General features: G+C 38.9%; 1 protein-coding gene across 4 annotated transcripts in view; it reads left to right on the plus strand.

Moving 5' to 3' along the window:
• The window catches only part of ZNF326 (zinc finger protein 326), a 35,455-nt gene extending 8,715 nt beyond the window's left edge, over positions 1-26,740 (plus strand). Inside the window, exons 3-12 of one of the 4 annotated variants that reach the window (XM_063298239.1) lie at positions 1,541-1,946; positions 5,084-5,279; positions 10,676-10,710; positions 12,547-12,631; positions 16,084-16,198; positions 17,393-17,540; positions 18,240-18,339; positions 19,383-19,513; positions 24,395-24,490; positions 26,064-26,740. In XM_063298239.1, the coding sequence (XP_063154309.1) occupies positions 1,541-1,946; positions 5,084-5,279; positions 10,676-10,710; positions 12,547-12,631; positions 16,084-16,198; positions 17,393-17,540; positions 18,240-18,339; positions 19,383-19,513; positions 24,395-24,490; positions 26,064-26,246 (1,495 nt within the window). In that variant the 3' untranslated portion in view covers positions 26,247-26,740. The remainder of the gene's footprint in view (positions 1-1,540; positions 1,947-5,083; positions 5,280-10,675; positions 10,711-12,546; positions 12,632-16,083; positions 16,199-17,392; positions 17,541-18,239; positions 18,340-19,382; positions 19,514-24,394; positions 24,491-26,063) is intronic. The other 3 variants (XM_063298240.1, XM_063298241.1, XM_063298242.1) reach the window with 3 other exon arrangements.
• Positions 26,741-27,110: the final 370 nt, after the last annotated feature.

A 27,110-nucleotide genomic window follows, 5' to 3' on the forward strand; every position in this document is an offset into this window, starting at 1 on the left:
ACTTTTTTTGCAGTGTTTTATAATTGTTCTTAGCACTGTAGTAGTATTTCTGACAAGGTTTGATTTTGCACTGTGCCTGCAGTTGATGTCTACTAACGTCAGGTCATAATTGTTATTCTAAATTGGCTTTCTCATAAGAACTCTGCATTTTAAACAAAATAACTGTATGAAATATTAAACCTGGTTGTGGTCTCACTTGCATATCCTAATTCTTCAGTGGTAGTAAGAAGAACATGGATTGACAATTTTGAATCCTCCAGTTTCTTGTGACATTGATTGTTAAGGAATCGGGAAATTAGTTGTATAAATGCACAGTGCTTTTCAACAATTAATTAATATAACTAATGCTGGTGCAAAATGCTTTGAGAATCAGGAAAATATGTACCTACCATCTAGTAATCTGAATATGGTTGGAGTTTTTTGACCACATTATATAAAAATCTTTGTTGCTGTAATGGACTGTTCTATAGTTGGTATTTTAAATATGAAAGTCTTGTATGACTCAGGTTTTAAAAATATGAACTGTAGGCAAGATAAATTTAGTCTCATATTGTGATTTTTAATTAATAGAAATTTCTTTTTCTTCAAGTTATTTAAACTAAGAATTAAAATATAGTTAATTCTTTGGGATGAAAATGAATTCCCATTTCCGTGCAGTATATGACACTGATGTTACCCTGCACACTTCTTTTTTTCTGTTCTTTAGTTAATATCTTTTAAAAATGTTGCATACAGCCTTTTGGTAATATGGTGTTTACATGTAATGTACAGCCTTTCTCTGTGCCAAAAGTTCATTAATATTTAAGATTTATTTTGACTTTTCAGTTCTATAAAAAGATGTTTGCTTTATTCCCTACAAACAGGCAGGGAATCTGTGACCTTCCAAATGTTTCTGAAGTGTTGGCATTTCTTAACATTTCATGCTAGGGCTCATGAAAAGTAGAGTCCAACAACATCTGGAGGCCACAGGTTTCCCACTCCTCTCTGATACATGCTAAATGTCATAATAGAAGATGAGGCATGCTAGTAGTTGGTTAAGGAAGATTATTTAGATTTCTTCTATAAGATATAACTGAACTATGAAATCCATTGAAGTATCACGTTAAAATAGTTCCATTATTGATACTGTCACAACTTCTAAGTTGAGAGCAAAGTCTTTCAAATGCTGTTGAACTGTTTTAGGCATGACTTTAGACAAAAGAGTTTTATGAACCTTTAAAACTATGCAGGTGCCTGCATTCGTTAGACTAGGTCTGGGCACAATAATGAGGTTAAATAATAATTTTGAGAAACTAAATTTAGTGAAATTCAGGCATTCTGAATTTTAATACTGTTTTTTTTTTTTTTTTTTTACTGAAAAGTGACTCAGATAGCTTTCTGTCTGATCACAGCATGGAAATGCCCAGCCCTAATCAAAGCAAACCCTACCAAAGTAAAATATACATTGATTTTAGTTGATAAATGTCAACTGATAACTTGTCTTTTGAAATGTTTAACTTTAGTAAGCTTACTTTTTTTTTCCTCACTACAACTTTTCCAGGTTTGGACCTTATGAGTCTTATGACTCCGGGTCTTCTCTGGGTGGGCGAGATCTGTACAGATCTGGCTATGGTTATAATGAACCCGAACAAAGCCGCTTCGGAGGTAGTTATGGTGGTCGATTTGACAGCAACTACCGGAATAGCCTTGACTCTTTCGGAGGTAGAAACCAGGGCGGGTCTAGCTGGGAAGCACCTTACTCACGCTCAAAATTGAGGCCTGGGTTTATGGAGGACAGAGGAAGAGAGACTTACTCTTCCTACAGCAGTTTTTCTTCACCCCATATGAAGCCTGCACCTGTAGGCTCTCGGGGGAGAGGAACGCCTGCTTATCCTGACAGTGGATTTGGAAGCAGAAACTATGATGCTTTTGGAGGACCATCAACAGGCAGAGGCCGTGGCCGAGGAGTAAGTACAGAATCTTTTCAGATTCTTTTCACTAGTCACTCTTTTAAACCCTTTCAAGACCATAGCATTAAAACAAAAGTGCTGTATATCACGGTGCACTTTTTGCCAAACTGTTAGGGTTGAAAACCTTCCAATCCGGTTTGGTGTTTACCCAGAACTTAGTACCCTGTCTCTCTCTTCATTTACACAAGTAAAAGCACTAAGAGATTAGTGGCTAAGGTTTTATCAAATCTCTCCTTTTGTGAAAGGTGAATATTAAGGCAATGGGTTTGGTCTAAAAGGGGTTAAAAGGAATTGCATTTTTCCTTGTTAACACTAGCATCTTGGCTAGTGGGAGAAGTCTTGAAACTTTGTAAAGGTTAATTAGAACCTTTCTCCATTTTGAGTAGGTTAAAGGTGCAATGTATATATATTATTTATTTTAGAGGATAAATGCCATAGAACAGATTTTGTCGAGGCAAGAAGCAATTAGTTCTTCATACTCAGTTTTAGTTTAATTTAAGGTCACTTAGACTTATGTAGAAGGGAAGTTTTAATACAGGCAGGCCATAAAAAATAGGATAATTTCAAATTATTGTTAAAGGGATATCATCAGAATTGATCATGCTGAAGGAAAGGTAATGATATATTCAGCCATTTTCATCAAAAATTGTGTTGGATCTAATGTTTTAGTGCAAGTTCAAAAGAGCAAGTTAAAGGTTATGAACAAAGATCAAATATTACCCTACCAAACCAAACCATCATTAACAGAATCTAAAGTTCAGAAAGCTTCAGGTTATAAGATGATGTCCCATTAACTTACCTTATAATTTCGTATCTGGATTTATACAAAGAGTTTGATTTCAGCTGACCATCAGTAGATGCTGTCTTAAAACTCTTAAGTACTGAGTTTCAAGAAGCTGGCTTTAAGAAAACAATAAAAAGTTTAATGTAGATTGGAATATTAAATGTAGACTGGAATACAGTATTTTTTATTAAGTTTTCTGCATGCCTTTGTTTTTTTAAATTGGTTTATCCATGTAATACTTTGAAGGGTTCAATTGGCATTTAATCCATAGACATAGGAACCCAATACAGCTGGGAATCTTTTTATAATTTGTTGATAAAGGACTAAGATGATTTATTTAGTCTGGTAGGGTTGTGAAATTAAGTTAGTGAACTAGACAGTGTTGATTAGTTCCCCCCCCCCTCCCTTGAGAAATAAGCTCTTACTTATGTGAAATGCATTGCACCTTTAATAGATTCTGAAACTATTTGCTCGTGCAAATGTACATCACCTAGAAAGTGTCCTTTGATGTATGTAATATGCAGCGTGAAAATATTGCTAGACTGTTATTTATTAGAGCCCAATTTGTATACAAACTGAAATACAGAATATATGCATGGATTTTTTTAGTATAATGATCTCTAACACATTGTGGCCTACTAGGATTAAATGTTAGTCAAAGTAAAGAAATATTATATAATTGTACTGCCTTTATTGTGTCTAACTTTTACGATTAAAGATTTATGGCAGTTTATTCATTTCTGCTTATATGATTTCACTCATCCAGTCAGATGAGCCTTTCTTATATATTACTGTCAACCAATAGTAGAATCCTGTGTCTTGTTTATTCAGAAGTAAGTGCTACTAATTTTTGTTGAACTTACTCCCAAATAAGTATTACAGGATTGCAGCCTAAATGTTTAAGTAGAACAGCATGTCTGCATTTTTGTATTATATTATAGTAGTTCCTTCTCTTCAGTTTGTTCCTCCATTCAGTGCCTTAAAATTGATGAAGCCAACCATGTAGGCTGTCTTCAATATAAGCTAGATGTCCAAGTTAGGATTAGAGATTTTTCATCACTTCGTTGATATTCTATGTTAAAATATTTTTTCTTCCTTTTGAAAGACTTTGATCTAAGAGGGCCTAATATTTTACTTTGCTCACTGCTCCTTCTGATATAATTATGATTTTTTTATTGTTTGAGATTACATTCACTATCAATCATTTCCTCAACACTGGTGATACATACATACATATTCCTGAAACTATTGATTTGTGCTTAACTGTTGATAAAGGTGTAAGATTTCTACTAATTTTTAATATGCCTAGTGCAATGCACTAGGTTTGTTTGTTATATGAGGGGAAGTGGAAGGACATTTTATGGAAGGTAGTTTTTTATCCAGTCTAAATTAACTGCTTTAATACAACACTATTTCACATATTTAGACTATTTTAAGTAGTCTTAAAATCCCTGCCAAGAAGGTTCACATTAAGAATTCTATATGTATTTATTTGGAAATTGCTGTTTTAGTGGAAGTAGGGATGTATGAGATGTGATGCCTCAAAACAATAAATTATTTCATCTATCCATGTATTTTCAGAAGAAACTCCAATGAGTTCAGTGAGACTTATTCCATGTATAGTATGAACTTGCTAGCACTTATTTCTGAGTTGACATGCTTAGGATTTTACTCTGAATTGTGGGTATACCTTTTTTTGAGAGAAAGGGAAGTAGGAGAAATAAATTTTGAAAACAAAACCTATGTATTTTATAGTGAGCAAGAAATTTCATAAATTAAACTGAAATTGCATCACAGTATTAAAGGATAAGAGTTTATTTGGATATTTACCAATTTTAAACATACTCACCAGTATACACAGAAAATATCTTACATAGATATTCAAAGAGCACATTTTGAACCACCAGAAGATATTTTGAAACATTTTTAATCGTAGTAAAAGAGAAACTATCAAAGTTTCAGGCAGCGGCTTTTATGACTCATTTCTATTTTTTCTTAAGCTTTACATTTATACTCTTGTATTACAGTTTTCTAGAAATAATTTTTCTTTTGTTTGTTTGCTTGTTTGAGGCATTATTTGGAGAATCCTAAGGGAGTGAACATAGGTAAAATTCTGACAAGGCTCATAGTCTGGACTAATGATTTTGAATAAGCAGAAATCCATTTGATACAAGCCTTTGAGGTCAAATATTTTAAAAACTAATCAGTTTGCAATTCTGTTGTGTGTTAACTTACTAGTATTGCATCTTTTTTCTTGAGTTAAAATACTTTTAAATACGTTGTTATATAAGCTAGATTGTTTACAGTCAGCCACATCATTTTCTAATACTTGGTCTTCACCTATTTACAGTATATGGGAGACTTTGGAGGCATGCATAGACCTGGAATTGTGGTAGACTATCATAACAAACCCAGTTCTGCAGCAGTAGCTGCACGAGGAATAAAGAGAAAAATGATACAGCAGCCGTATAATAAACCAGGTGGGACATTTATCAAGAAACCCAAACTGACAAAACCTAATGTGAAGATGAACCAAAACAAACCTAGTAAGTAATTGAATGAAAGATGTGAATTACAGCTCTATTTAACATTTTCTGAGAGGATACATTTATAATGCATTGCTGTTCCTCCTTTTCCAGACTCAAAGCCCCTTCTGTTACCAGTTTATAGGGATTGACCTTGGTGGCACAAATTACAATTTTTATTAAGATATTTACAAGATATTTCATTAGCTTTGTGCCTATATACTATGCTCTTGATTAAACACTTCAAAGGAAATTTAATCTGTTGATAAATATATAGAGATAGATACATTTATTCTGGTTTATTTTATTGTGAAGACTGCTTGCTACATGAGATGCTGTAGGGCTGTTATCAACAGAATAATAGTTGACTCTAAGTTCAGTTCTTTGTATATGAATGCTTATGGAAATCTGGTACTCAGATTGAGATCAGTTATGGTAGAAAGCAAATGTTTGTCATCAGCCAGTTCCTTCTATAAAATGTTTTTTGGTGGGACTAGTACTTGGCTTACTTTGATGTAGACTTCAATGCCTTTCAAAGCAATCAAAAACAAAAAGCAGTACCCCTTCCTCGCCAAACTTAACATATTCTCCGCACAATAACATCATTATTGGAATTCATTCAGAAATGTATGCTTTTAAGGATGACTTAAGTGACATGCCAGTGAATGGTTTCTTTGCATGGGTTTTTATTGTTTAAAAAGATACGTTGTTTGGATGGGCCAAAAAGTTGTGATTTGAATGATGGGGTTTGAGAGAACAGAAATTGGCATGTGTGCATTTTGGCAGATCCTCATGAGCCCTGGTCTTCGGCTGCTGCTACTTAACGCCAGGTCAGTGAACAACAAGGCCCCCCTCATATGTGATTTAATCACAGAAGAGGGGGCAGACCTGGCATGTATCATCGAGACCTGGCTGGGCTCAGAAGGGGGAGTAGCCCTCTCCGAGATGTGCCCGGCTGGGTTTCAAGTGTGGCACCAGCCGAGACACCAGGTCAGGGGAGGAGGGGTGGTAGTTGTCATTAGAGAATCTTTAGTGGCCTTCAGGGGCCCTGCTCTGCAAGTGGCCGGTTTTGAGACCCTGTTTTTCAAGCTGGGATCCCGAGAACAGTTGGGGGTGTTGCTATTGTACCAGCCTCCCTGCTGCGTAGCAACCTCCCTGCCCGAGCTGCTGGAGGCCGTCTCGGGGTTGGCAGTGGAGTTCCCCAGGCTTATGGTTCTGGGGGACTTCAATCTGCCGTCCCTGAGGTGGGCCTTGGAGGCAGCTTGGGAGTTCATGGCTACCATGGTAGCTATGGGCCTGTCCCAAATTATTCAGGACCCGACTTGAGACAGTGGTCACACCCTGGACCTGGTTTTCTTGTCGGAGCAGTGGCAATGTGATCTGAGGGGAGAGTTAGATCTGTCCCCATTGTCACGGTCAGACCACGCCCTGGTGATCCTGAGATTCTATTGTGCCACCCCGCTCTGCAGGGAGGCAGGACCCATTCGATTGGTCCACCCCTGGCGACTGATGGACCTGGTAGGGTTTCAGAGGGAGCTGGGGGTTATTCCTGAGGGTCTGCTGCATGGTCCAGTGGAGGTCCTAGCCACGGCCTGGAATAGGGCCGTGGCCTTGGACAGGATCGTGCCTGTGCGACCTCTCTTTCCTTGTTCGACCCATCACTCCCCGTGGTTTACGGAGGAGCTGAGGGTTTTGAAGAGGGTTAAGAGATGCCTGGAGCATCGCTGGAGGAGGACGGAGACTGAATCTGACCGAACACAAGCTAGAGCTGAATCTGACCGAACACAAGGCCTACCTTGTGGCGGTAAGAGCAGCAAAATGTGAGTATTCTAAGTTGGACTATAAGCATAAGTACATTTTAAGTTGGACTCTAAGCGTGAAGCAGAGTCTGGGGAGATGCCAGGGGAATGTACTTACCCTGTTATCTGGGAACAGTTTGATCCTGTTGGGCCTGAGGAATTGGACAGGATCCTCTGGACTGTGAATGCAACCACATGTCAGCTTGACCTATACCCTTCCTGGCTGATAAAATCAGCCTGGGAAGTGACTTGTGGTTGGGTCCAGGCAATGGTTAATGCATCCTTGAGGGAGGGGGTGTTTCCGGCTCCCTTTAAGGAGGCCCTGGTATACCCCCTCCTTAAGAAGCCATACCTGGACCCTACTATACTGGGCAATTTTCACCCTGTCTCTCACCTTCCCTTTTTGGGAAAGGTGGTTGAGAATGTGGTTGCGTTGCAGCTCCAGAGAATTCTGGAGGAAACAGATTATCTGGACCCCTTTCATTCAGGTTTCAGGCCAGGATATGGGATGGAGACTGCATTGGTCGCACTTATGGATGATCTCTGGCGGGAGCAGGATGGAGGCAGTGCATCCATCCTGGCTCTCCTAGACCTCTCAGCGGCTTTCGATACCATCGACCATGGTATCCTTTTGGGGCAGCTCAGGGGGTTGGTGGTGGGCGGTGTAGTTCACCTCCTTCCTCCAGGGCGGTTCCCAATTGGTGGTGATAGGAGAGATCCGGCTCTCGACCCCTCAATTGTGGGGTGCTGCAGGGTTCGGTACTCTCTCCTCTCCTATTTAACATCTACATGAAACCGCTGGGTGAGATCATCTGTCACCATGGGAGGAGGTATCATCAATATGTTGGTGACACTCAGTTATATATCTCCATCCTGGGTGAAGTAAGTGATGTGGTCTCCACCCTTTCCAAGTGCCTGCGGGCGGTGGGGGTCTGGATGGGGAACAACAGGCTTCAACTTAACCCTGGTAAGACAGAGCGGCTGTGGATTGATGGCCCCTTGGGTTCCAGGAAATTGTCATCTTTGGTTCTGGATGGGGTGGCACTGCCCCATTTGGAACCAGTGCGGAACCTGGGGGTCCTCCTGGACTCGTGACTCCTGCTTGAAGAGCAGGTGGCAGTTGCGGCCAGGAGGGCCTTTGCACATCTTCGGGTGGTGCGCCAGCTATGCCCATTCCTGGACCGAGATGCCCTCCGAACAGTCACTCATGCCCTTGTCATCTCCCATATAGACTATTGCAATGTGCTCTACATGGGGCTACCCTTGAAGAGTATTCGGAAGCTTCAGCTGGTCCAGAATGTGGCTGCGCGGACAGTTACTGGTGCTGTAAAATCAGCCCATGTGACACGACAGCTATGCGAGCTGCATGGGGTACCAGTTTGCTTCCGGGTCCAATTCAAGGTGTTGGTTATCACCTTTAAAGCCCTACATGGCATGGGACCAGGGTATCTGAGGGACCGTCGCATCCCCATAACATTGACCTGCCCCACCAGGTCAGGCGGGGAGGGCATGCTACGGACCCCATCAGTAAAGGAATTTCATCTAGCAGGGTCCAGGAGGCGAGCCTTCTCTGCATTGGCGCCCACCCTTTGGAACACCTTGCCCCTGGAGTTGAGATGGGTCTCCTTGCTCTCGGACTTCTGGAAGAAATTGAAGACCTGTTTCTGCCGCCTTGCTTGGGAGGGGGAGAGCGATAGTTCCACCTGGGGATGGCTGGCGCCATAGCATCTCTTAGTGATTGTGTTCCATCTCCACTTGGATTTTTCATTCATTTTATTGTATCTTAATGGTAATTTAGATGGCTATGTTTTTAGTGTTATTTTATTGTAAACTGCCCAGAGTCCCCCATTGGGGGAGATGGGGGGTGACATAAATTTAATAAATAAATAAATAATGCTTTTCTACTAATAAAAGTGCATATAATGTCAGTGAATAAGGCTAAATACGAGGATACAATTGTAAGGATAGAAGTAAGAGGATAGAATTATAGTCCAATGGGAGGTGGAGGTAATGGTCATAATAGGTTACATAGTGCTTCCAAATAAATCCCAATACAGGTAGTCCTTGCTTAACAACCACAATTGGGGCCAGCAACTCGGTTGCTAGGCAACATGGTTGTTAAGTGAGACAACATGTGACTGTGACAGGCTTGCAACCTCACTTCTGCCATGGTAGTTAAGTGAATCACCTGCGATTGTTAAGGGAGACATCATGTGACTGACTTGCAATTTTACTGCCAGTTTCTTCATTGACTCTGGTTGTCGGAAGCCAGCTGTGAAGCACGCAAATGGCGACTACATGACTGCAGGCTGCTGCAATGGCAGTAAATGTTGCAAAGGCAGTTGCGAAGTGCCTGAATCTCAGTCATGTGGCTGTGGGGACCCCGCAACGGTTGTAAGTGCGAGGACAGGCCACAAAGTTACTTTTTCAGTGCTGTCGTAACTTTGGTTGCTAAACAGGGCATTCATTAACTGAGGACTACCTGTATGGTGGAGGCTGGGCAGCCATCAGTGCTGCTTTTGCCTTTGCTGAAATATCATCACAAAAGACAATGCTTAATATCTTCTGGCTGTCCCCACTATGCTCATTGAATGGATGCCACTTCTGAAAATAAACATTCATCATAATATATGTGGGAGAATGACTGCTGTAATAAGCTAAAATGGTTATGCTTTCTGCTTGTGGAATATATTAGGAATAGTTTCTCCTATATAGAGATGGCAATAAACATTTACACAAGTATCAAATACATGAATGAAAATTCTATCTCATACTTGGCTAGGTTAAACAATTAGAATTTACAAGAGTCAATGTTTCCTTCTCTCTCTCTCTCTCTCTCTCGCCTTCCAATGTGTTTTCCTCTCTTTCCTTTTACTATGTTTTTAGTGTTGATCCCCCTCTTTGAATATAAAAACAAAATATACATATATCTTATGTATTTCAGCTATTTCTCCATTATAACAAGTAACGATTTGACAATAAATTTTTCCTGTTGACTCAGTTGTATTTAATACATTTCATTAAAAACTAGCTACCGTATTTTTATTTAAAACCAGTGTGAATTTGAATATATTGACGGGTCTTTTACTACTAAGCATTCTTATTTTCTAAACTAATCAAATTAAAATGTTGTTTACAGGTACCTAATTTCTTGCTTTCAAGTTGGTTGTTAAAATGTGTTTAATTGTTCTGATATGTTATTTTATTCCTGGTTTGAGAATAAGTGTAGAAAATTATACTGATCTTAGTATAATACTGTGAAGAATAATCTTGCACATGATATAAGCAACAATTGTGAATTGAAACTAAAAGATGTATAACAGATTAATGGAAAACCAATTACACAGTATGATGATATAATCCCACATGGTCTAATACATTTTCAGTTTTGGTATAATTTCAGTGCTTGAAAAAGAGAACTTGGCTAAGCCAACTTCTATATATTTTCCCTGTTTTTTATATAGGATGCTATTACATGCCGATTTCTTTAATGTTTCCTTCTGATTTTCTGTATCCAAGATTCCTATTTTCCCAGGATTTAAACAAATTGCTAGGTGAGACAAAACATTTAATTGCAGTTTGATTTTCTTGAATTTCTTCCTCCTTTCATGCTAATAGACCCAAGGACACCAAGCAAGAACACTACTGCAGAGGTAAAGATCTAGTTTTGGAAAATACTGTACTTTACATCAGGCATTACAGTTCATTAAAGTAATAGTTACTTTAATTACTCAAAAACATTTTCTCAAGAAGCAGAGATACCTGTCTACATAGTGGGCTTTCTCAGTCTTTTCTTGGTGATTTTTGAAGCAACATCTGGTACCACATGAGAAAATGTTGGAATGTAGAATTTCTTTTTGAAGCTGTGGTTGCAATCCAGAGACATTAAAAAAAAATCAATTCTAATAATACTGAATTTAAAACTAGGCAGATGCAGACCATATAACTTTAAAATTTGGATTTCTAAGAAATGTTTAATTGTATTAAACAGAACTAAAACAGGAACTTTAAAAGCTTTGAAGCAGTGTTTTACAAAAAATCTCAATTCGTCTAGATTCAGTTGGTTTCACTGAAAAATAACAGGTGTTCAAAATCATTGGTAGGGAAGCAGTGTTCAGTTTTCAATTTAGACCAGATTATGACCATTCATTTCTATAAAAAGATTCATTTATCATTATTTAAATCGGAGTCCTCACAAAATCAGGATTAGAAATCATTTTATGTGCCTGGCTGCCTTGACGCATTAGAATTTTGAAATATGATTTCGTTGGTATGAAGCTGCATTTTAAAAAAAAATTGCATCAGAATCTCTGAACTACTTCTGAGTTCTCTGTAGATTCATTTATAAAAATGGTTAATCGTTTAACCTCTGAGATCTTTAGGCAGCTGACAGTTTAAAATGGTGATGATTGATTATGTGCGATCAAGTCAGTGTTGACTCTTAATGACCACATAGATCGATTTTCTCCATGACAATCTGTACCTAGCCTGCTCTTTAGGTCTTCCAATGGTAAAATGGCAGTCTGCAAGGTAAAATCTAAATAGTTTCAACTCACAAAGTATAATATATAAAGAGTTCCCCAATGGGAGGAGATGGGTGGGGACAAATTGGATGGATGGATGGATGGATGGATAGATAAATAAATAAAGAAAAGAAAAGAAAAGAATGTGCATAGCAAAAACATTAAAACAGCTGTATGAACCTGATACTCCATAGTAATGTCCTCTTACCACTACTCAAGCCTGATGGAACAAACATGCTTGCATGCTTTGGAAAGCTTTGTGGGAAGATGCTGATACTATATGAGATAAGTGTCACCTCATTGAAACAAAGATTCTGCAGCTGATGATGGGACTTGAAGGGTTTGGGTTTGAACTGTACAAAAAAAAATCAGAGCTATTCTTGAGAGCTAACACTTCTTGAAATACTGTTGGGATGGATGGGACAGTTGAATATTACATTTCAAAGCATGAAGAATGATCAAATGAAAAACAGAATATAGTAAAACATGTAAGTATCCAGTAAGATAATGCGGAAAGACATTTTCATTTCTAAGTTGGGCAACATTTTTGCATAAGGAAACAATTGCTTCAAGTTTAGCCTTGACAGTAGAGCTAGATACAAATGTCCTTGCATATGACATACTCAGTTGATGAGAATATGTTATTGGATCATGCATAAATCAATTACCCCATATACTGTTTACAATGAATAATTAAATACAGCTTTAAATTGTCTGTTACATAAAACATGACTCTTTAATGTGTGACTTTAACACTTTAATTATTTTAATTAATTAAAGTTAACACTTTAACGTGTTAACTCTATATAATGAACTGGAGTTGACTTCCTTAAATTAAGTCCTCTGCAAGCTAATCACTTCAGCCAATTGGATTAAAATGAATACTTCCTTTATTGGAAATAATATGGCACATTTTGTCAGCTCTTCTGTTTACTCTGGAAACTTGTGCATTTGACCTTTCATTAGGATAATGAAGCTGAAGCATGTGACACAATTACGGATGAAGACTTTACAAAAGATGCCTGTGATGGCATCTATCAGGCATTTGAAGGTAAGTTTGCTTGTTTTCTCAGGTAAAACTCAAGATATAATGCGTTTACAGTTTCACCTGGTGAAATATCTTCATATAAGAGCTGCACATGATTAATTGTGCTATTTCCTGCAGTATTTGTATGGGATGTTCCTCCTTCAAATTGAATGTTTTAGGTAGCAATGATCAATGACTATGTCAAACAAATAATTTCTTGCTTGTGATACACTTTTCTTTTCAATATCCAGACAATGTATATCCTCTCTTTGACTTGTTGTTTCTTTTAGCATTAACACTATCACTTAAAATGAGTGTTCTAGTATTAATGATTCTTACCTTTTAGTTACTGAATATTTCATCAGGTATTGATTTTAAAGTAGTCCATCTACCAGCTGTTCTTCACCAAAAATTGATTGTGTGTATATATGCTGCTTATTAAAACAGGTAAACTATCTTTTTCTAAATGCTTCAGTCACTAAAATACATCTTCCAGCCCACAAGCAAGAAAAATTCAACATCTGAAACTGAAATTTTATCCTAAACTTCCTTTCCCTGTTGTGCTTTGCTGTTGTATATAATCTGTATGGTATGAAGCGTACTGGGAACTTACTACATGAAGTTTCTTGTCTTGAAAAATTGTGGGCATATCTCATACTGTGTAATAGGCTTTCCATTAAATTACCTTGCACTTTTAAAAAACTGCACTGCTCTTAATGTTGAAGCCAAGTGGATTTATTTCTCCCCCAGATTGCACCATCTTCAGATTTTAAGTCTGTTTTAGTGTAGCAGTATGTATGTAGATCTATTAGTTAACGGTACTTTAGCAAATGTTTATGTGTTCCCACTCAACTTTTCAAACAGAAGTATCAAGTTCATATATGGACTTGAACATCCCTTCTCCAGGTCTGTGCTAGGCTAGGATTTAAAGTTGTCTGCTGATCTTGAAAGGCAAGATGTAGCAGTGTCTCTCTGCAGAACTCAAGCAAATGACTTACAAAGAAATTAAACAGGATTTCATTTGCATATCCTTTGGGCTTCAGAGGTAAGATGCAACATTGCAAGTTTATCCCTATATAGTATTTTGGAGGGTGTTTGGGATATTTCTGGGTGGTAGGGGCTAGATCAGAGGTGGAAAGGTAAAGGTAAAGGTTTCCCTTGATGTAAAGTCCAGTCGTGTCCGACTCTAGGGGGCGGTGGTCATCTCCGTTTCTAAGCCTTGGAGCCGGCGTTGTCCCTAAGGACCCGTCCGTGGTCATGTGGCCGGCATGACTCACGGAACGCCGTTACCTTCCCGCCGAAGCGGTACCAATTAATCTACTCACATTTGCATGTTTTCGAACTGCTTGGTGTGCAGGAGCTGGGACGAGCAACGGGAGCTCACCCCGCCGCGCGGTTTCGAACCGCCGACCTTCCGATTGGCAGCTCAGCGGTTTAACCCGCAGCGCCACCGCGTCCCTTAGAGGTGGAAAACCTGTTCCTTTTTTTATCAAGGTCCATGATCACTGGAGAAAAAAAGTCTTGGACTGCATAGTAGAGATGAGTAGAGATGGTGGTGGATCATGCATTTCCTTTCCACTACCCTTTTCCTCTCTTCCCTTTCTTGCTCTTCCCCCCCCCCCCGACTTTTCCTGGTCAGCTGTTAGGCTTAAAATAATGCTCGATTAATATGAATGGCTGCTTGTTTTTTGTTTGATAAGCCTGATAGTTTTATGGGAGAATATACAGGGAAGGTGTCAGGCTGCAGGCTGGATTCAGAGGCTCAAGGGGCACTGAGGCCTGTAGGTTGGCAGTTCACTGCGCCTGGGTGAGGGTATGTATGCTAGTAGGGAGTGTTTGTTCTGTGGAATAGAGTGCTATTACTCCTATAACTGGCAGTGTATGAGTGGGCAGGATTATGTATCTCCTTTATCTTTTAAAAAGAATCCAAGATTTATAAACCAAAGCCTGGTGCAAGACGCAGATACTTAATACTAAAGAATTCTGGGCCCTGGAATTTGTTTTGAATATTCAAATGAAACAAAGCTCAAAATTATTCCACAAAAAAAATCAATACTGGTCATTCTAAGCTTTCTTAGTTTCAGCAATATAATTTATGACAGTTGACAGAGCTATGTGTCTCTCTTTCAACAAATGGGAGTCAGAAATCCTTCCAATTTCTCTGCTCTTAGATCCAAATCTTCTTTCTGCTCATTGCTAAGTCACAGAAATTGTACAGTGACTTCCAAAAATATTTGTATAATGTTTTAGTTATTATTTCCATATTAGATGCTGTTTGGCAGTTGGAAAATTGATAGCTCATTAATACCTGTTCTTAATAAGGCAGACTTTTATTTCAAAGTGACAGATAAAGGAGGGAACAGCTGTTTGGCTGCTTGAAAATCGTGTCCAGATTGACATATAATCCCCCATTTGACATATGGACTGAAAGCCTGCCTCCCCTATAAGAAGGCAGCCCCCTAAATAGTGAAAAATTTGAAGTTACTTTTTCTGGCATGCAATCACAGGTTTAGAAAAAAATAAGGAATGTTAAAGCATTTTATATGTATGTTGAAATACACTAGCCATGTAGGGAAAATCAGGATACTTATTATGGAGTTTCTGTTATGTTTGTTTGTTTAACAAATTTATATAGCCGCCCATCTGACTGAACGGGGCTCTGGGTGGCATACAGTCAACAATTAAAACAATGTCACAACCATAAAAACACTTTAAAACTAAAATAAAAGCAAGATCGCGGGAGAAAAACATCCCACAAGACATAATACAACCAATGCTCAGGCTTCCCATGGGATCCCCAAGTTTACTGAAAAACCCATGTTTTCAGGGCCTTCTGAAAGGCTAACAAGGATCGCGTTAACCTCACCTCAGGGGGGATGGTGTTCCACAGGGCAGGGGCCACAGAAGAAAAGGCACATCGTCTGGGTCCTGTCAGATGGAACTCTTTAGCAGATGGGACTTGCAACATACCCCTCCTGCTGGACCTGATGGGCTATTTCACAGCAGAAGTTCCCCTTTTTGTTTTTTTGGAATCTTGCATGCATTTTCTTGTCATCTATTCTATAAGCTGTCTTCACAATAAAACCAGCAAGTATCTAGTTTTAACAAAGTTTGTAGCAATAAACATGAAATTAATGGTAATTGTAGGCCCAACAATTGAGGCAATTTCCCATTGTTAATCTCAACATTTACTTTGTGCCTTTATTATCTTGGCACAATAAGGCTAGGCTTCAATTCTGGATATTACTCCTATGAACATGGCCCTTAATCATACATGTATTGCAAAAATATTAAAAATTACATTTTTTTCCCTTTTAATTCAACAACATCCTGATAGATGCCATCATCACACATGGCACAAATTATTCCTCCTTATGAGATCATAAATAATGCTGAAAGGTAATAGGGTAAGTTCAAATTTTCCCCTGGTTAGAGTCTAGAACTTAAGCATTTATTTATCTCTTAATTGTTTTTAGGTGTGAAGCCAGAAGTAAAAAATGAAGAGGAAGAAAAACGTCGAATTGAGGCAAGACGAGAGAAGCAAAGGCGTAGGAGGGAGAAAAACAGTGAAAAGTATGGTGATGGTTACAGGTTTGTGGTGGAAATGTCATGAATTTGTCCCAGCCATAATTCAAGGGCATGCACAATGGCAATAATATCTTCCCTAGGGTGCCTTGGCTCTGTTTGTTTCATGGTGTTCAGTATCTAAATCTCAATGCTGTCGTATCATGTTTGCATATATATGGGTTATTTTTTTGTGGTTTATGGGCATAAGCCATTATACCCAGGAATATTCTGAAATCCCCAAGAAATCCCTTACAAGAATAGAATGCCAATAAGCCATGTTGAGGAGTCACCATGATAATTATTTTGATATAGTATATCTATACTATGGTATCCTATAGTATACTATATTGATATAATAGTGAAGAGTAGTTTTGTCAAAGGTATTTTTTTCTGGTGCTGCAAGATCTGGGCTGTAAAAATCCAGACAGTGGCAGAGAAACAGAAAATTCTAACCTTCTGGTGCTGTCTGGTGGTTGTCTGGTTTCTTGCAGCTCAAACCAAGTAACCCTGTGTTTTTTTTTTAATGCATTACAAAGTTTTATTTTGCTTTCTAAGCTAGTATGGTAGCTAAAGGTTTGAGCCAGAAAATTTTTGATTCAAATTTCACTTTTTCCATAACTCATTGTAATCTTCAAAACACTAACTCACAATCTCACTCACAATGGCTACATTTGTAATATAGTTGAAAAATGTTTTGATAAAATAATTCCATTAACCAGTGGAATATCCAGTTCTCTTGATGCCATTAAACTTTGATAAATTAGTTACTCTGCATGTTGTACTGACAAGCTTAAAGATATACAAATGACTATTGTTTTAACAAGAAAGTTGAAGTAAATGCTTTTCCTTTTCTGTTAAAGTATAGTAGAAATGAGGGAACACTAAATTGATCTTTTGCATTAATAATGTAGACTTTTTTTTTGCTATATTATATCTCTAATCATTTTGAATTTTATAGTAGTTGGCTGATATCAGTAAATGTTTGCAAGAAGCTGCTCTTAAGCACCAGAAATTCATGAAAGTCTTTGTAATGATCTTGAAGTCCTAGTCTCGTAGAACAAACCAAACAGATTTATTCAGAATTAATTCTCACTAATTTTGGTAGACAGGACCATATCTATATTTTTTCTGGGTATGTAGAACTTAATGAGATGGCTTTTAAAATGTTAAAACAAAAAGAAAAATAGTAATATGCAATGTGCCTATATCTTCTGCTAGAATGGCATTCACCTGTTCATTCTGTAAATTTCGAACATTTGAAGAGAAAGACATTGAAGCTCATCTTGAAAGTGCTGTTCACCAGGAGACTTTAGATCACATTCAGAAACAGACCAAATTTGACAAAATTGTGATGGAGTTTCTGCATGTGAGTAGCTATCTTAATTCTGTAAATCCAGGGAGCAATAATTAACAGCATAATCTTCAGGGGGAAAAAACTTCAGAAACAATGAAGACTGGTGTAAACCCAAGCATAGATATTATCTGTTTAAGAAATACTTCCTGGATATGGTTTTAAACTATGTGGTTCATTGCATGCATGTTGAAAATGTTTGATCTTGTAACATTGTCATCCTAAAACATTTTATTTCCTGAAATGGAGCTCAATTATAAATTCTCTCTCCTGCTTTCCCATCCCTCACCTCAGTGCTAAATCCAATGCTTGGTTGGCCATTTACCATATTTTTGCCTTTATCTTTCTCATAATGCCATTTGATGCAGATTACTTCAGTCTGCCATGTGATAGGACTAGCCAGGTCTGAACATAGCCACAAAGCTGGGAGCCAAAGAGCTGCCGAGATTTGTAGAAGTGGCTTATTCTGGCTGTGGAATTTTTGAGGTTTTTTTTTTTATTTGACCATTCCATTGTAGAAACAATTTTATGTAATACTTGTGAAGATGGGAGATGAAGGGAAGAGAACGGGACTCCACTATTACAGAAAAACTTTCTGCTCTCCTGTCCCAAATCATGGCTGATAAATCTAGAATTCCAGGATGTTGGAGGTGAACTTGGGATAAGTGAAAATAATTTTTGATTCCTCCGAAATTATATTAATTTGTATTTTAGGAATGTATGGTGAATAAATTTAAGAAGACTGCTATGCGTAAACAGCAGACTACAAGCCAAATGGAAGCTGCTCAGATTACTGAAAAAGATGTAATGGAAGGCAAGTAGCCTGCAAAAATAGGTCCTCTATTTCATCATTGGCCATCCCAGCAGCCCCCGCAGTCACTTGAACATGATCTGGGTGCTTGGCGACTGGCTCACACTTTAACGTTTGCATCTTCCTGTGGTTGTGATCGCCATCTGCGACCTTCCCTGCCAGCTTCCCACAAGCAAAGCCAGCAGGGAAGGTCACAAGTCACTCCTGTTAAGTCACTCCCACTTGCGCTGCTTTTTCTCCTAAGGAGTCTGGCTATGGAGTAAAAGATCTTGTGCTCCATAGTGCATGGCTACTCACACTCCATAGTGCCTGCCCAGCTGTGGCAGCCACCTGCATGCCCTCCTGCACCTGGCAACAGCCACCTGTGGCCTGGCCACGGTGGCCACTGGTGCACCCTCCCACACCTGGTAGCAGCTACCCCCTGCCTGGCCATGTTCATTGTTACCACAACAGCCACCAGTGCACCCTCCTGCACATGGCAGCAGCCACCCCGGCTGTGTTTGGCACCAGTGCACCTGACAAAAACAGGGTTTTTTGAACACCCCCAGCTTGGCCACACTTGTGTAGTGCCATGGCAGCCACCAGTGCACCCTCCCACACCTGGCAGCAGCCACCCCCTCACCCAGCTGCCACCTGCATGCCCTTCCACTCCTCCTGCAGGCTTCCCCATTGACTTTGTTTGTTGGAAGCTGGCAGGAAATCACAGGGAGGCCCTCATTTAATGACCTGTGATCCTTACTTGTTGGTGGCAATGGAGACTGCCAGGATTGCCATTGCTAAGCTTTATGACTGCATTGCTTAGCAACAGAAGTTCTGGTCCCAGTTACTGTCATTAAGCAAGGAATATGTGTATATACTTGTAATTTTTCCCTCTACAACCCCCCCCCCTTTTTTTTACATTATGCAGCAGTTGAATACTTGGAAATGTTTTCCATATATCTGCCCCCTTTTTACTCTTGCAAAATCCATTTTGCTTCCTTTTTATATATTGAATTCTCACTGTTTTCTTTTGACCTAATCTCAGATAACCATTATGCCTTTCTTAGGTGTTACAGCTGATGATCATATGATGAAAGTTGAGACTGTTCTTTGTTCTGCATGCAGCGTCTATGTTCCTGCACTACACAGTTCTGTTCAGCAGCATTTAAAATCTCCTGAGCATGCAAAAGGAAAACAGGTAAAATGTATCTACTCAATTTAATTTTAGTAATGTTCCAGGTGGCAGGTGTCTCTAGAGATGCATAGCCTGGGCACTGGCCAATTTTCTGAAGTTTTGTCAGAGACTTGAGACCTTTGATGGCTGTGTAACCTGTTAGTATCATTCATAACTGTATTCCACAGTGCAGAGTAATCAGAAAATGTAAGTGATATAAATTACTATATTAATCCCCCCTTGATTACATCTTTGTTTGCATGGCTAATCTTATTTCATGTCGCTCTGTACTTTCAAATATAGGAGAACTGGTAAGAAGTAACAGTTTGTACAAAAACACTTAGTCTTTCTTTCCTTTTGAGGATGGTTCCTGAGTTTTCATAATAGATACTACTGAAACAGTAAATAGAGCTTTCTCCCTCCATATAAATAAGAAAAAAAATAAGTAAAGTTCTTAGTTTTTCATTTTTATTGAAATTTACTTTGACTAATATTTTTATTAGCTTTAAATTGTATGATACGGAGATAATGCAGCAGTGCAATGCATTTATCTGTGCCAATTTTTTCTATTTTTTTTTTTTTGCCCTTAGTCTGTCACAGAATTATATCACATTCTCACAGAACTCTGGGATTCTGGGAAGCACAGTTTGAAAAACCCTGTTGTAGATGCTGAAGCCTGGCAATCTTTAGGTAGCATGGAAACTTAGTTTGAAGAACATGAAAATATTTTAAAACACAAAACTGCTACCATGTTATGTAAAGCAAATTTTATTTCCTACAGCGCTGATAATGCGTGTTAAATAGAATATGCATGGAACTTGTATATCATAACAATTAATGCTGACAAAATGCATGAATTTAAAATCCTGTTCAGCTGTTCATGAAAATAGTGAGAGTTTGTGAATTTATTTCAGACTGGAGCTGCTGCTATCTATCATTTAAACTGAAGCAGAGTTTATATAGACTAACAATGCAATCATTATACATATTTTTATTATATTAAATGCAGATAGTTGTACCAAAATAAACTTGTATGATCACTAGGAAAACAACTTTATCTGTTTAGAGTTCAGTTAAATTTCAATTACAAACCAATAAAAAACACTGTACAAACTAATAAAAAATAATGCAAGCCAATAAAAATGATAACATCAGCAAGAATAAATGACTTAATGCATATAAAAATCAGGCTAAAACTGGAAGCAAAATAAAACTGTTCATATATAGGAAATCACTAAAAATGGTTCTTAAAAACACCAAGCATATAGAAAAGTCTTCATCTGATGCTCAAAAGTAACACATAGAGCTGCACAAAGCTTTGCTTCAAAGGGGCTTTCTGAAGCAACACAGCACCCTGTTTCTGAAAAGTGAAAGTTTTCAGAAGCCTCTGGAATATCCAGTGGCAGAAAGAGCTTCTGCACTTGGTCAAGACATGCCAGAGTGGCTTCAGAAATGATGCAAAGAACCTGTGTGAAGTGAATCACATATCACAGTTTTTTAGCAAGTTAAGATAAACCTTTTGAGAGAGGTAATTCAAGACAGGGCAACACAACAGAAAAACCCTCTGACTTGAAGCCATCTATCTTGCCTCTACTCTGAGGCATTTGGATGGGGTTCCTGATGACCTTGTGGTTCAGAGAGGCAGATTGAGAAGAGAAGGTAGCCTCCATAACACAACACTTGCAAATAGGATATCACAGAAACATCCAGAGCATAAATAAGGTATAAGGTTATCTCTGACCAAATAGAGTAAAAACTGGTATGAACTATTAAGAGGCATTCTGGGTCACTGAAGTCTGTACTTCTGGTGGCAAAGTGGCCAATATTCATTAAATTTGGGCTTTGGGGGACTTTTTTTTATGATGAGAATCAGTGCAATGTTTTTGTGAGGCTGAATTTTCTGCTTCCCACTCCTAAAAGTGACATTGTTGTATATTCATCTCCTGAGTGAGAGCAGAGAGTTTGGGGTGGTATGGATGGTTCTGGGAAGTGGGAAGGGCAGTGTGATTTGTGCTGAGGATGCTGAGTCTCTGTCACAAGCATCCTGGTGCCAGTCAATCAACTTGGGAGAGTGTGTAAGCTGGTAGTGTAAATGGCACCCTTGACCATGGTGGAGAAGAAGCAGGGTCGTGGATAAGGAAAGTATTAGTGAGAGTTAGGTGCAGGTAGGAATACTGGGGTGGCGATGGGTAGTGGGAGATATAATGGGAGTCAGGGGAGGGCTGTGTTCTGGCCCCCTGTGCTCATCCCCAGTTCCTGGTTATCAAGTCTTAGTTTGCTCTGGTCTCTGATGCTCTTGAATGCCAAATCATCTCTAATAAAGTTCACCTCATCTGTTCAGGGCAAACTGATCCCTCCTGGGTCAGGAGGGGCCAAGGTACTATCTGCAGGGTCAGTTCTTTATACTTGGTGGATAATTGCTTGGATTCATTCTGAGCTGTACCCAGATGGCCAAATCCTATGAAGTTGACCGAGGCACGGTCCTGTGATGTAATCTGGGAGGAATTTGATCCTGTTGGTCCTGAAGAAGTACATGCTATCTTTGGCACTGTATTTGCAACCACATGTGTTTTAGACCCATATTCTGATGGGTCAAGGCCTCAAGAGGGCATGTGGATGGATCCATGCTTAAATGGTAAATGCTTCCTTGAGAGAAGGGATAGTCCTGCTGCCTCTGAAGGAGGCAGTAGTCTGCCCTCCTCGAGAAACCATTGACAATTGGACAACCGCCAACAGATCTGGACAATTTTTGTACGATGTCCAGCCTTCCTTTATTGGGTAGGATTGTTGAGAAAGTGGTTGGCCTACAGCTTCAAATGGTCCTGGAGGAAGTGGATTATCTGGACCTCTTCCAGTCAAATTTCGGACCAGGATACAGTATGAGCAGCTTTGGTTCTACCTGTGGCCGGCTCAGGATGGGGGTAGTGCATCCATCTTGGCCTTCCTTGACGCTCATCAGTCTTCAATACATTGACCATGGTATCCTTTTAGTGTGGCATAGGGGGTTGGGAGTGGAGGACACTGTTTTATGGTGGTTTTCCTTTTTCCTCCAGGGCCAGTTCCAGTTGCTGATGGTTGTGGGGGAGAGTGGTCTAATCATAGACCCCTGCTTTGCAGGTTGCCTTGGGAGTCTCTCCTCTCCTTTTTAACTTCTACATGAAGTGCTAGAGGAGGTCACCTGTTGGCACAGGATGCAGTATCAGTGTGCTGATGATAGTCAGTTGTGTATCTTGGCACCTGGCCACCCGAGTGAAATTGTCAAGGTTCGGTCCTGGTATCTGTAAGCTGTGGGGATTTAGATTGGCTCAACCCTATCAAGACCAAATGCTGTGGGTTTTGGACTCCATGGGTCCTGGAACTGGAGAGATTTCATCTTTGACTCTGGGTGGGGTTGCACGACCCTGCTTGGATTTAGTGGACAATTTGAGGGTCTTCCTGGACTTGCAGTTCCTGCTTGGAGAACAAATGGCAAATGTGACTTTGCAGAACTTTACCTTGTGTGCCAGTTGTACCTGTTTCTGGATTGAGGGGGCTTGCTTATAGTCATTCACATCTTAACCATCTCCTGATTGGATTATTGCAATGTCCTCTACATGGAACTGCCCTTGAAAACCATCTGGAAGCTTCAGTTAGTCCAAAATGCATTGGCATGAGTGGTTAAAAGAGTTCCTCGTTAGGTCCATGTAACACCTCTACTCCGCAAACTGCACTGAATCTCTATATGTTCCAGGTGCATTTCAAGGTGTTGGTTATTTCCTATAAAACCCTGCATGGCATAGGACAGGGTTATGTGTGGGACCACCTTCTGCCCATCCAACACACTCCAGTAGGGAGGGCACACTCCAGGTCTCTTCTTTGAAACAGCGACACCTTGTGGGATCCAGGAGGTGTGTCTTCTTGGTGGCTGTCTCTGCCCTTTCGGATGATCTCTCCCCTCACAATATATGGTTGGTGTCAACCCTATAGGCCTTAGAAAGGCAGGTGGGATGGCTTTGCACGGTGAGGCTGGGACAGCTTGGGACAGCTTCATGCATCAAAATGCAGTTTCGTCCTGTGCTGTGGCTCGGGCTTCTTGCAGCCCCAGAGCGGCATGGTTCTGAGTCTACTTGCCACCCAGCAAGGCAGGGTACAGGGCTTCCAGAAGGGCAGAGATGTTGGGGAGATAGGCAGGTTGGAGAAGTTGAAGGCAGTGTTCGGGGCTGGGAGTGACCAAGCCTGGAATGGCTTGGATTGGGGTGGCTGCTTGGGCTAATGACCGGTATAATTCACTTAATGATGGCAAGGGGAATTGCCAGGATTGCTGTTGCAGAGCAATGCCATCTCGCTTTACAACCTCATTGCTTAGTGATGGAAATTCCTGGCCCAATTGCCATTGTTAAATGAGGACTGCCTGTATGTTGTTCTGGATAATTTTATTGTCAAAATGTCTCAGAGTGTCAGAACATACCGTTAAAGTAAAACCAAGTTTGGGTCAGATTGGAGTAGGCCAGCAATGTAAGATCTGCTTGAGGTCAAAGGCTGCATATGACCTCTGAGTGGTATGTCAGAGTACACATTCTAAAAACATGTGAAAATCAGTTAATGAAACTCTCTACTCACATGTTTAAGAATTTTTTCCTTTTCTATCAATTTACATACTGCAGTTGCTTAACAACATTTAAGGCATTTAGGGCTGTATGCAGCCCTGGGCTCTCGGGCTGTTCAATTTTGTAAAAGGTCTTTCCTACATACACCACCTGAAGATTCAGTGGAGATTCCATAATGGTAATGACAGATGTTTAGATTGTAAGAATTAGTAAGAATTCAACCTTTTTGAGATAATTTTTGTCTTCAGTGACAACTCTGTATATCTGGTTAATTCAGCTATTGTGATATTTATTGAATGTCGCTCTGGAATATTTACAGACTTACAAAGAACAAATTAAAAGAGAGAGTGTTCTAACTGCTACCAGTATCTTGAATAACCCCATAGTGAAGGCACGGTATGAACGCTACGTCAAGGTAAGTTTGCAGTATGGATTACTTTTTCCAGCAGCAGCAGCAGCAGTGATTAAAATTTATATGAAATTAATTTCTTTTAATTTAACAAACCCAAAACTACATTTGTTGGTGCTATAAAGCCCAGCTCACACATCAGTAGAAACTAGGGCTGGAAAATTAAATGAATGTTAAAAGATTAATCCAGTGAATATGTCTGTACATTAAATTAGTATATATTTTCATATTAAAATATTTCTGATGCAAGTAATACATCTTCTTTTTAGTTTAGGGATAAGTATGTTGCATAACTCTGCAAGGTTTAAGATAGTCAGTTGCTGCTTCACATGTATATATGAAAAAAGGGGAAAAAGCCTAAGACAAACAGGAAAACAAACCAAAAAAAAAAGCCCAGAAAAAAGCACATTATAGGTGACATCATTAAATCTTGACACACAGAAAATGCTGATCATTCTTTTATTACATCAGTAGAGAACTAGCTCATAAGCAAAAAGTGAGCACATCTGAATGACCCAAGATGAGTTTCAACTGTCTTTATGGCATTGAAGAGTAATTGTTTTTGCTGTCCTTCCTTTCCCCTCCCCCAGTAAATCCCCTTGAAATAACTCAGATGGTTTAAGAACTTGATTGGCAGTAGGCTTATTGGCTAGTTTTGGTTTTAATTGTTGTATGCTGCCCAAAGTCACTGTTTTAAGATGAGCGGCCATATAAATTACTTAAATAAAAACAAATTTTAGAAATAGTGGCTTTCTATAGAAAACTCTTACCTGCTACTTTTGCACTGATTATTCTAGAATTTAAGTTTATCATATGATAAGGGTCAGCATAATATTTTCATCCCAACATGCCTCGTGATGTGATTTAGGAAATACAGTGGAATGACATCAAGGGATTGTCAAATTTATCCTTCTGGAATTGTTGGTCCCTGCTCTGAAGCCAGACTTACAGTGCCTGGATTTTATGTCCATCTAGTTGAACTGTCCAGAAGGACTAGATAAGGAAACACAGTTGTACTTTCTGCCCTACCTCAGTCTATTCTTTCTGCAAGTAGTGCAGAATAATGGCAGTAGAATTTTTGAATTCTGCATTGAGTTGTAGCTTCTTCCAATTATTCTGGACTAAAAAAGCCATGGGAAAGAAGTAGCTGGGGATATATTTTGGTTAAAAATCTGTGTGGTAGATCTGAACAAATTACAAGCACAATTTATTATAGATATATTTCAATTAAATGATCTGTACATGAATTGTGTTTACTATATGTTCTTAGTTGTAAAATACTCCAAATTTAGTGGAATGAAATTGAGACGATATAGGATAGAAAGTATAAAATGTAGTTGTGGTTTTATGTTATTTGCATTTTGATTTTAAATGCTGTTAGTCCCCATGGTGAAATGGGTGGCCATATAAATTGTATAAATAACAAGTACAGAAGCTACTCCTACTTGTTTTCACCATGAATTGGAAATTGGGAGTCCAATTTTAGATTTAATTTTCTTTACACTTGTCATTGCATTTTTCAGCTACTGTGATTTTTCAGTTAGTGGAATTAATAACAATTTTAATTATTGATTATTAGGGTGAAAACCCATTTGAAGTCACTGATCAAACTGCAGAACAGCAAGGAGAAGAAGAAGAAGACAAGGCAAATGAACCTGCAGAAGAGGAGGAGGAAGAGGAGGCAGAAGGGGAAGAAGAGGAGGAAGAAGCAGAAGGTGAAGAACAGACTGACTTCACTCTTGACCAAACGGAAGATAATTAAATGCAAAACATTTTGCACAAGCTACTTTTACTTTTCTGTTTGTATGGCTAAATGTAAAATTTCTTAATAGTTAAAACAGGACTGTTGTTATCCTCTACCCTGTGCATGTACTCCATTTGAAGATGTCCTCCTGTAATCTAGTTTCACTTTTGCTTAAAAATGGAGGTAAACCCATTTTTAGTTGAACTTTTATAGTGACCTTGCTGTTAGAACTTACTATATTGTGTACCTTGTAAACATTGGTTTTTCCTTTCTTGATGTCAAGATTTGGATACAAATAAAGTAAGTAGAAAGTTAAAATCATTTCAACACAAAGCTTTTTAACTAAATGCAGCGTAAATAGTTCTAGAATCATAAACATAGAATTATGTTGTGAGTGTGGCTGTCTTCTGGACTGCATCACTCATTGTAAAGTATATGTTATGACAGATCTTGTAGTTTTTTTGTGATAAAATGTACTTGTTTGTAGCAATAAAACCTTTTAGAAACCATAATGTCCAGTTTTAATTGAACAGCCAGCAAAATTTAGCCTATTAAATAATACAGCCTTTTAAATTTCTGATATATAAATGTGGTAAAGTACTGTTTGCTCTGAAAGACAGTACACTAGTTTTGTAATACAATCTAAAATATAAGTTGTCAGTTACAACTAGTTATTTGTGTCTTTACACACATCTCCACAATTTCATCAGTATTCAGTATTCATAATCCTCTCTTTGCTACTGAATGTCTCAAGGTAAATCTATCATTATAAGACCTGTGGTCAGTTGTCTTTGATGGTGTTCCTGGGAGACTATTTTTGAATAGCTGCTAGATTTTCTTAGCCACTGTTATGTTCCAAAAATGCTGTTCTTTTCTGTTTGT

This window comes from Candoia aspera, chromosome 3 (assembly GCF_035149785.1).
Source record: "Candoia aspera isolate rCanAsp1 chromosome 3, rCanAsp1.hap2, whole genome shotgun sequence".
Classification (NCBI taxonomy): Eukaryota; Metazoa; Chordata; class Lepidosauria; order Squamata; family Boidae; genus Candoia; species Candoia aspera.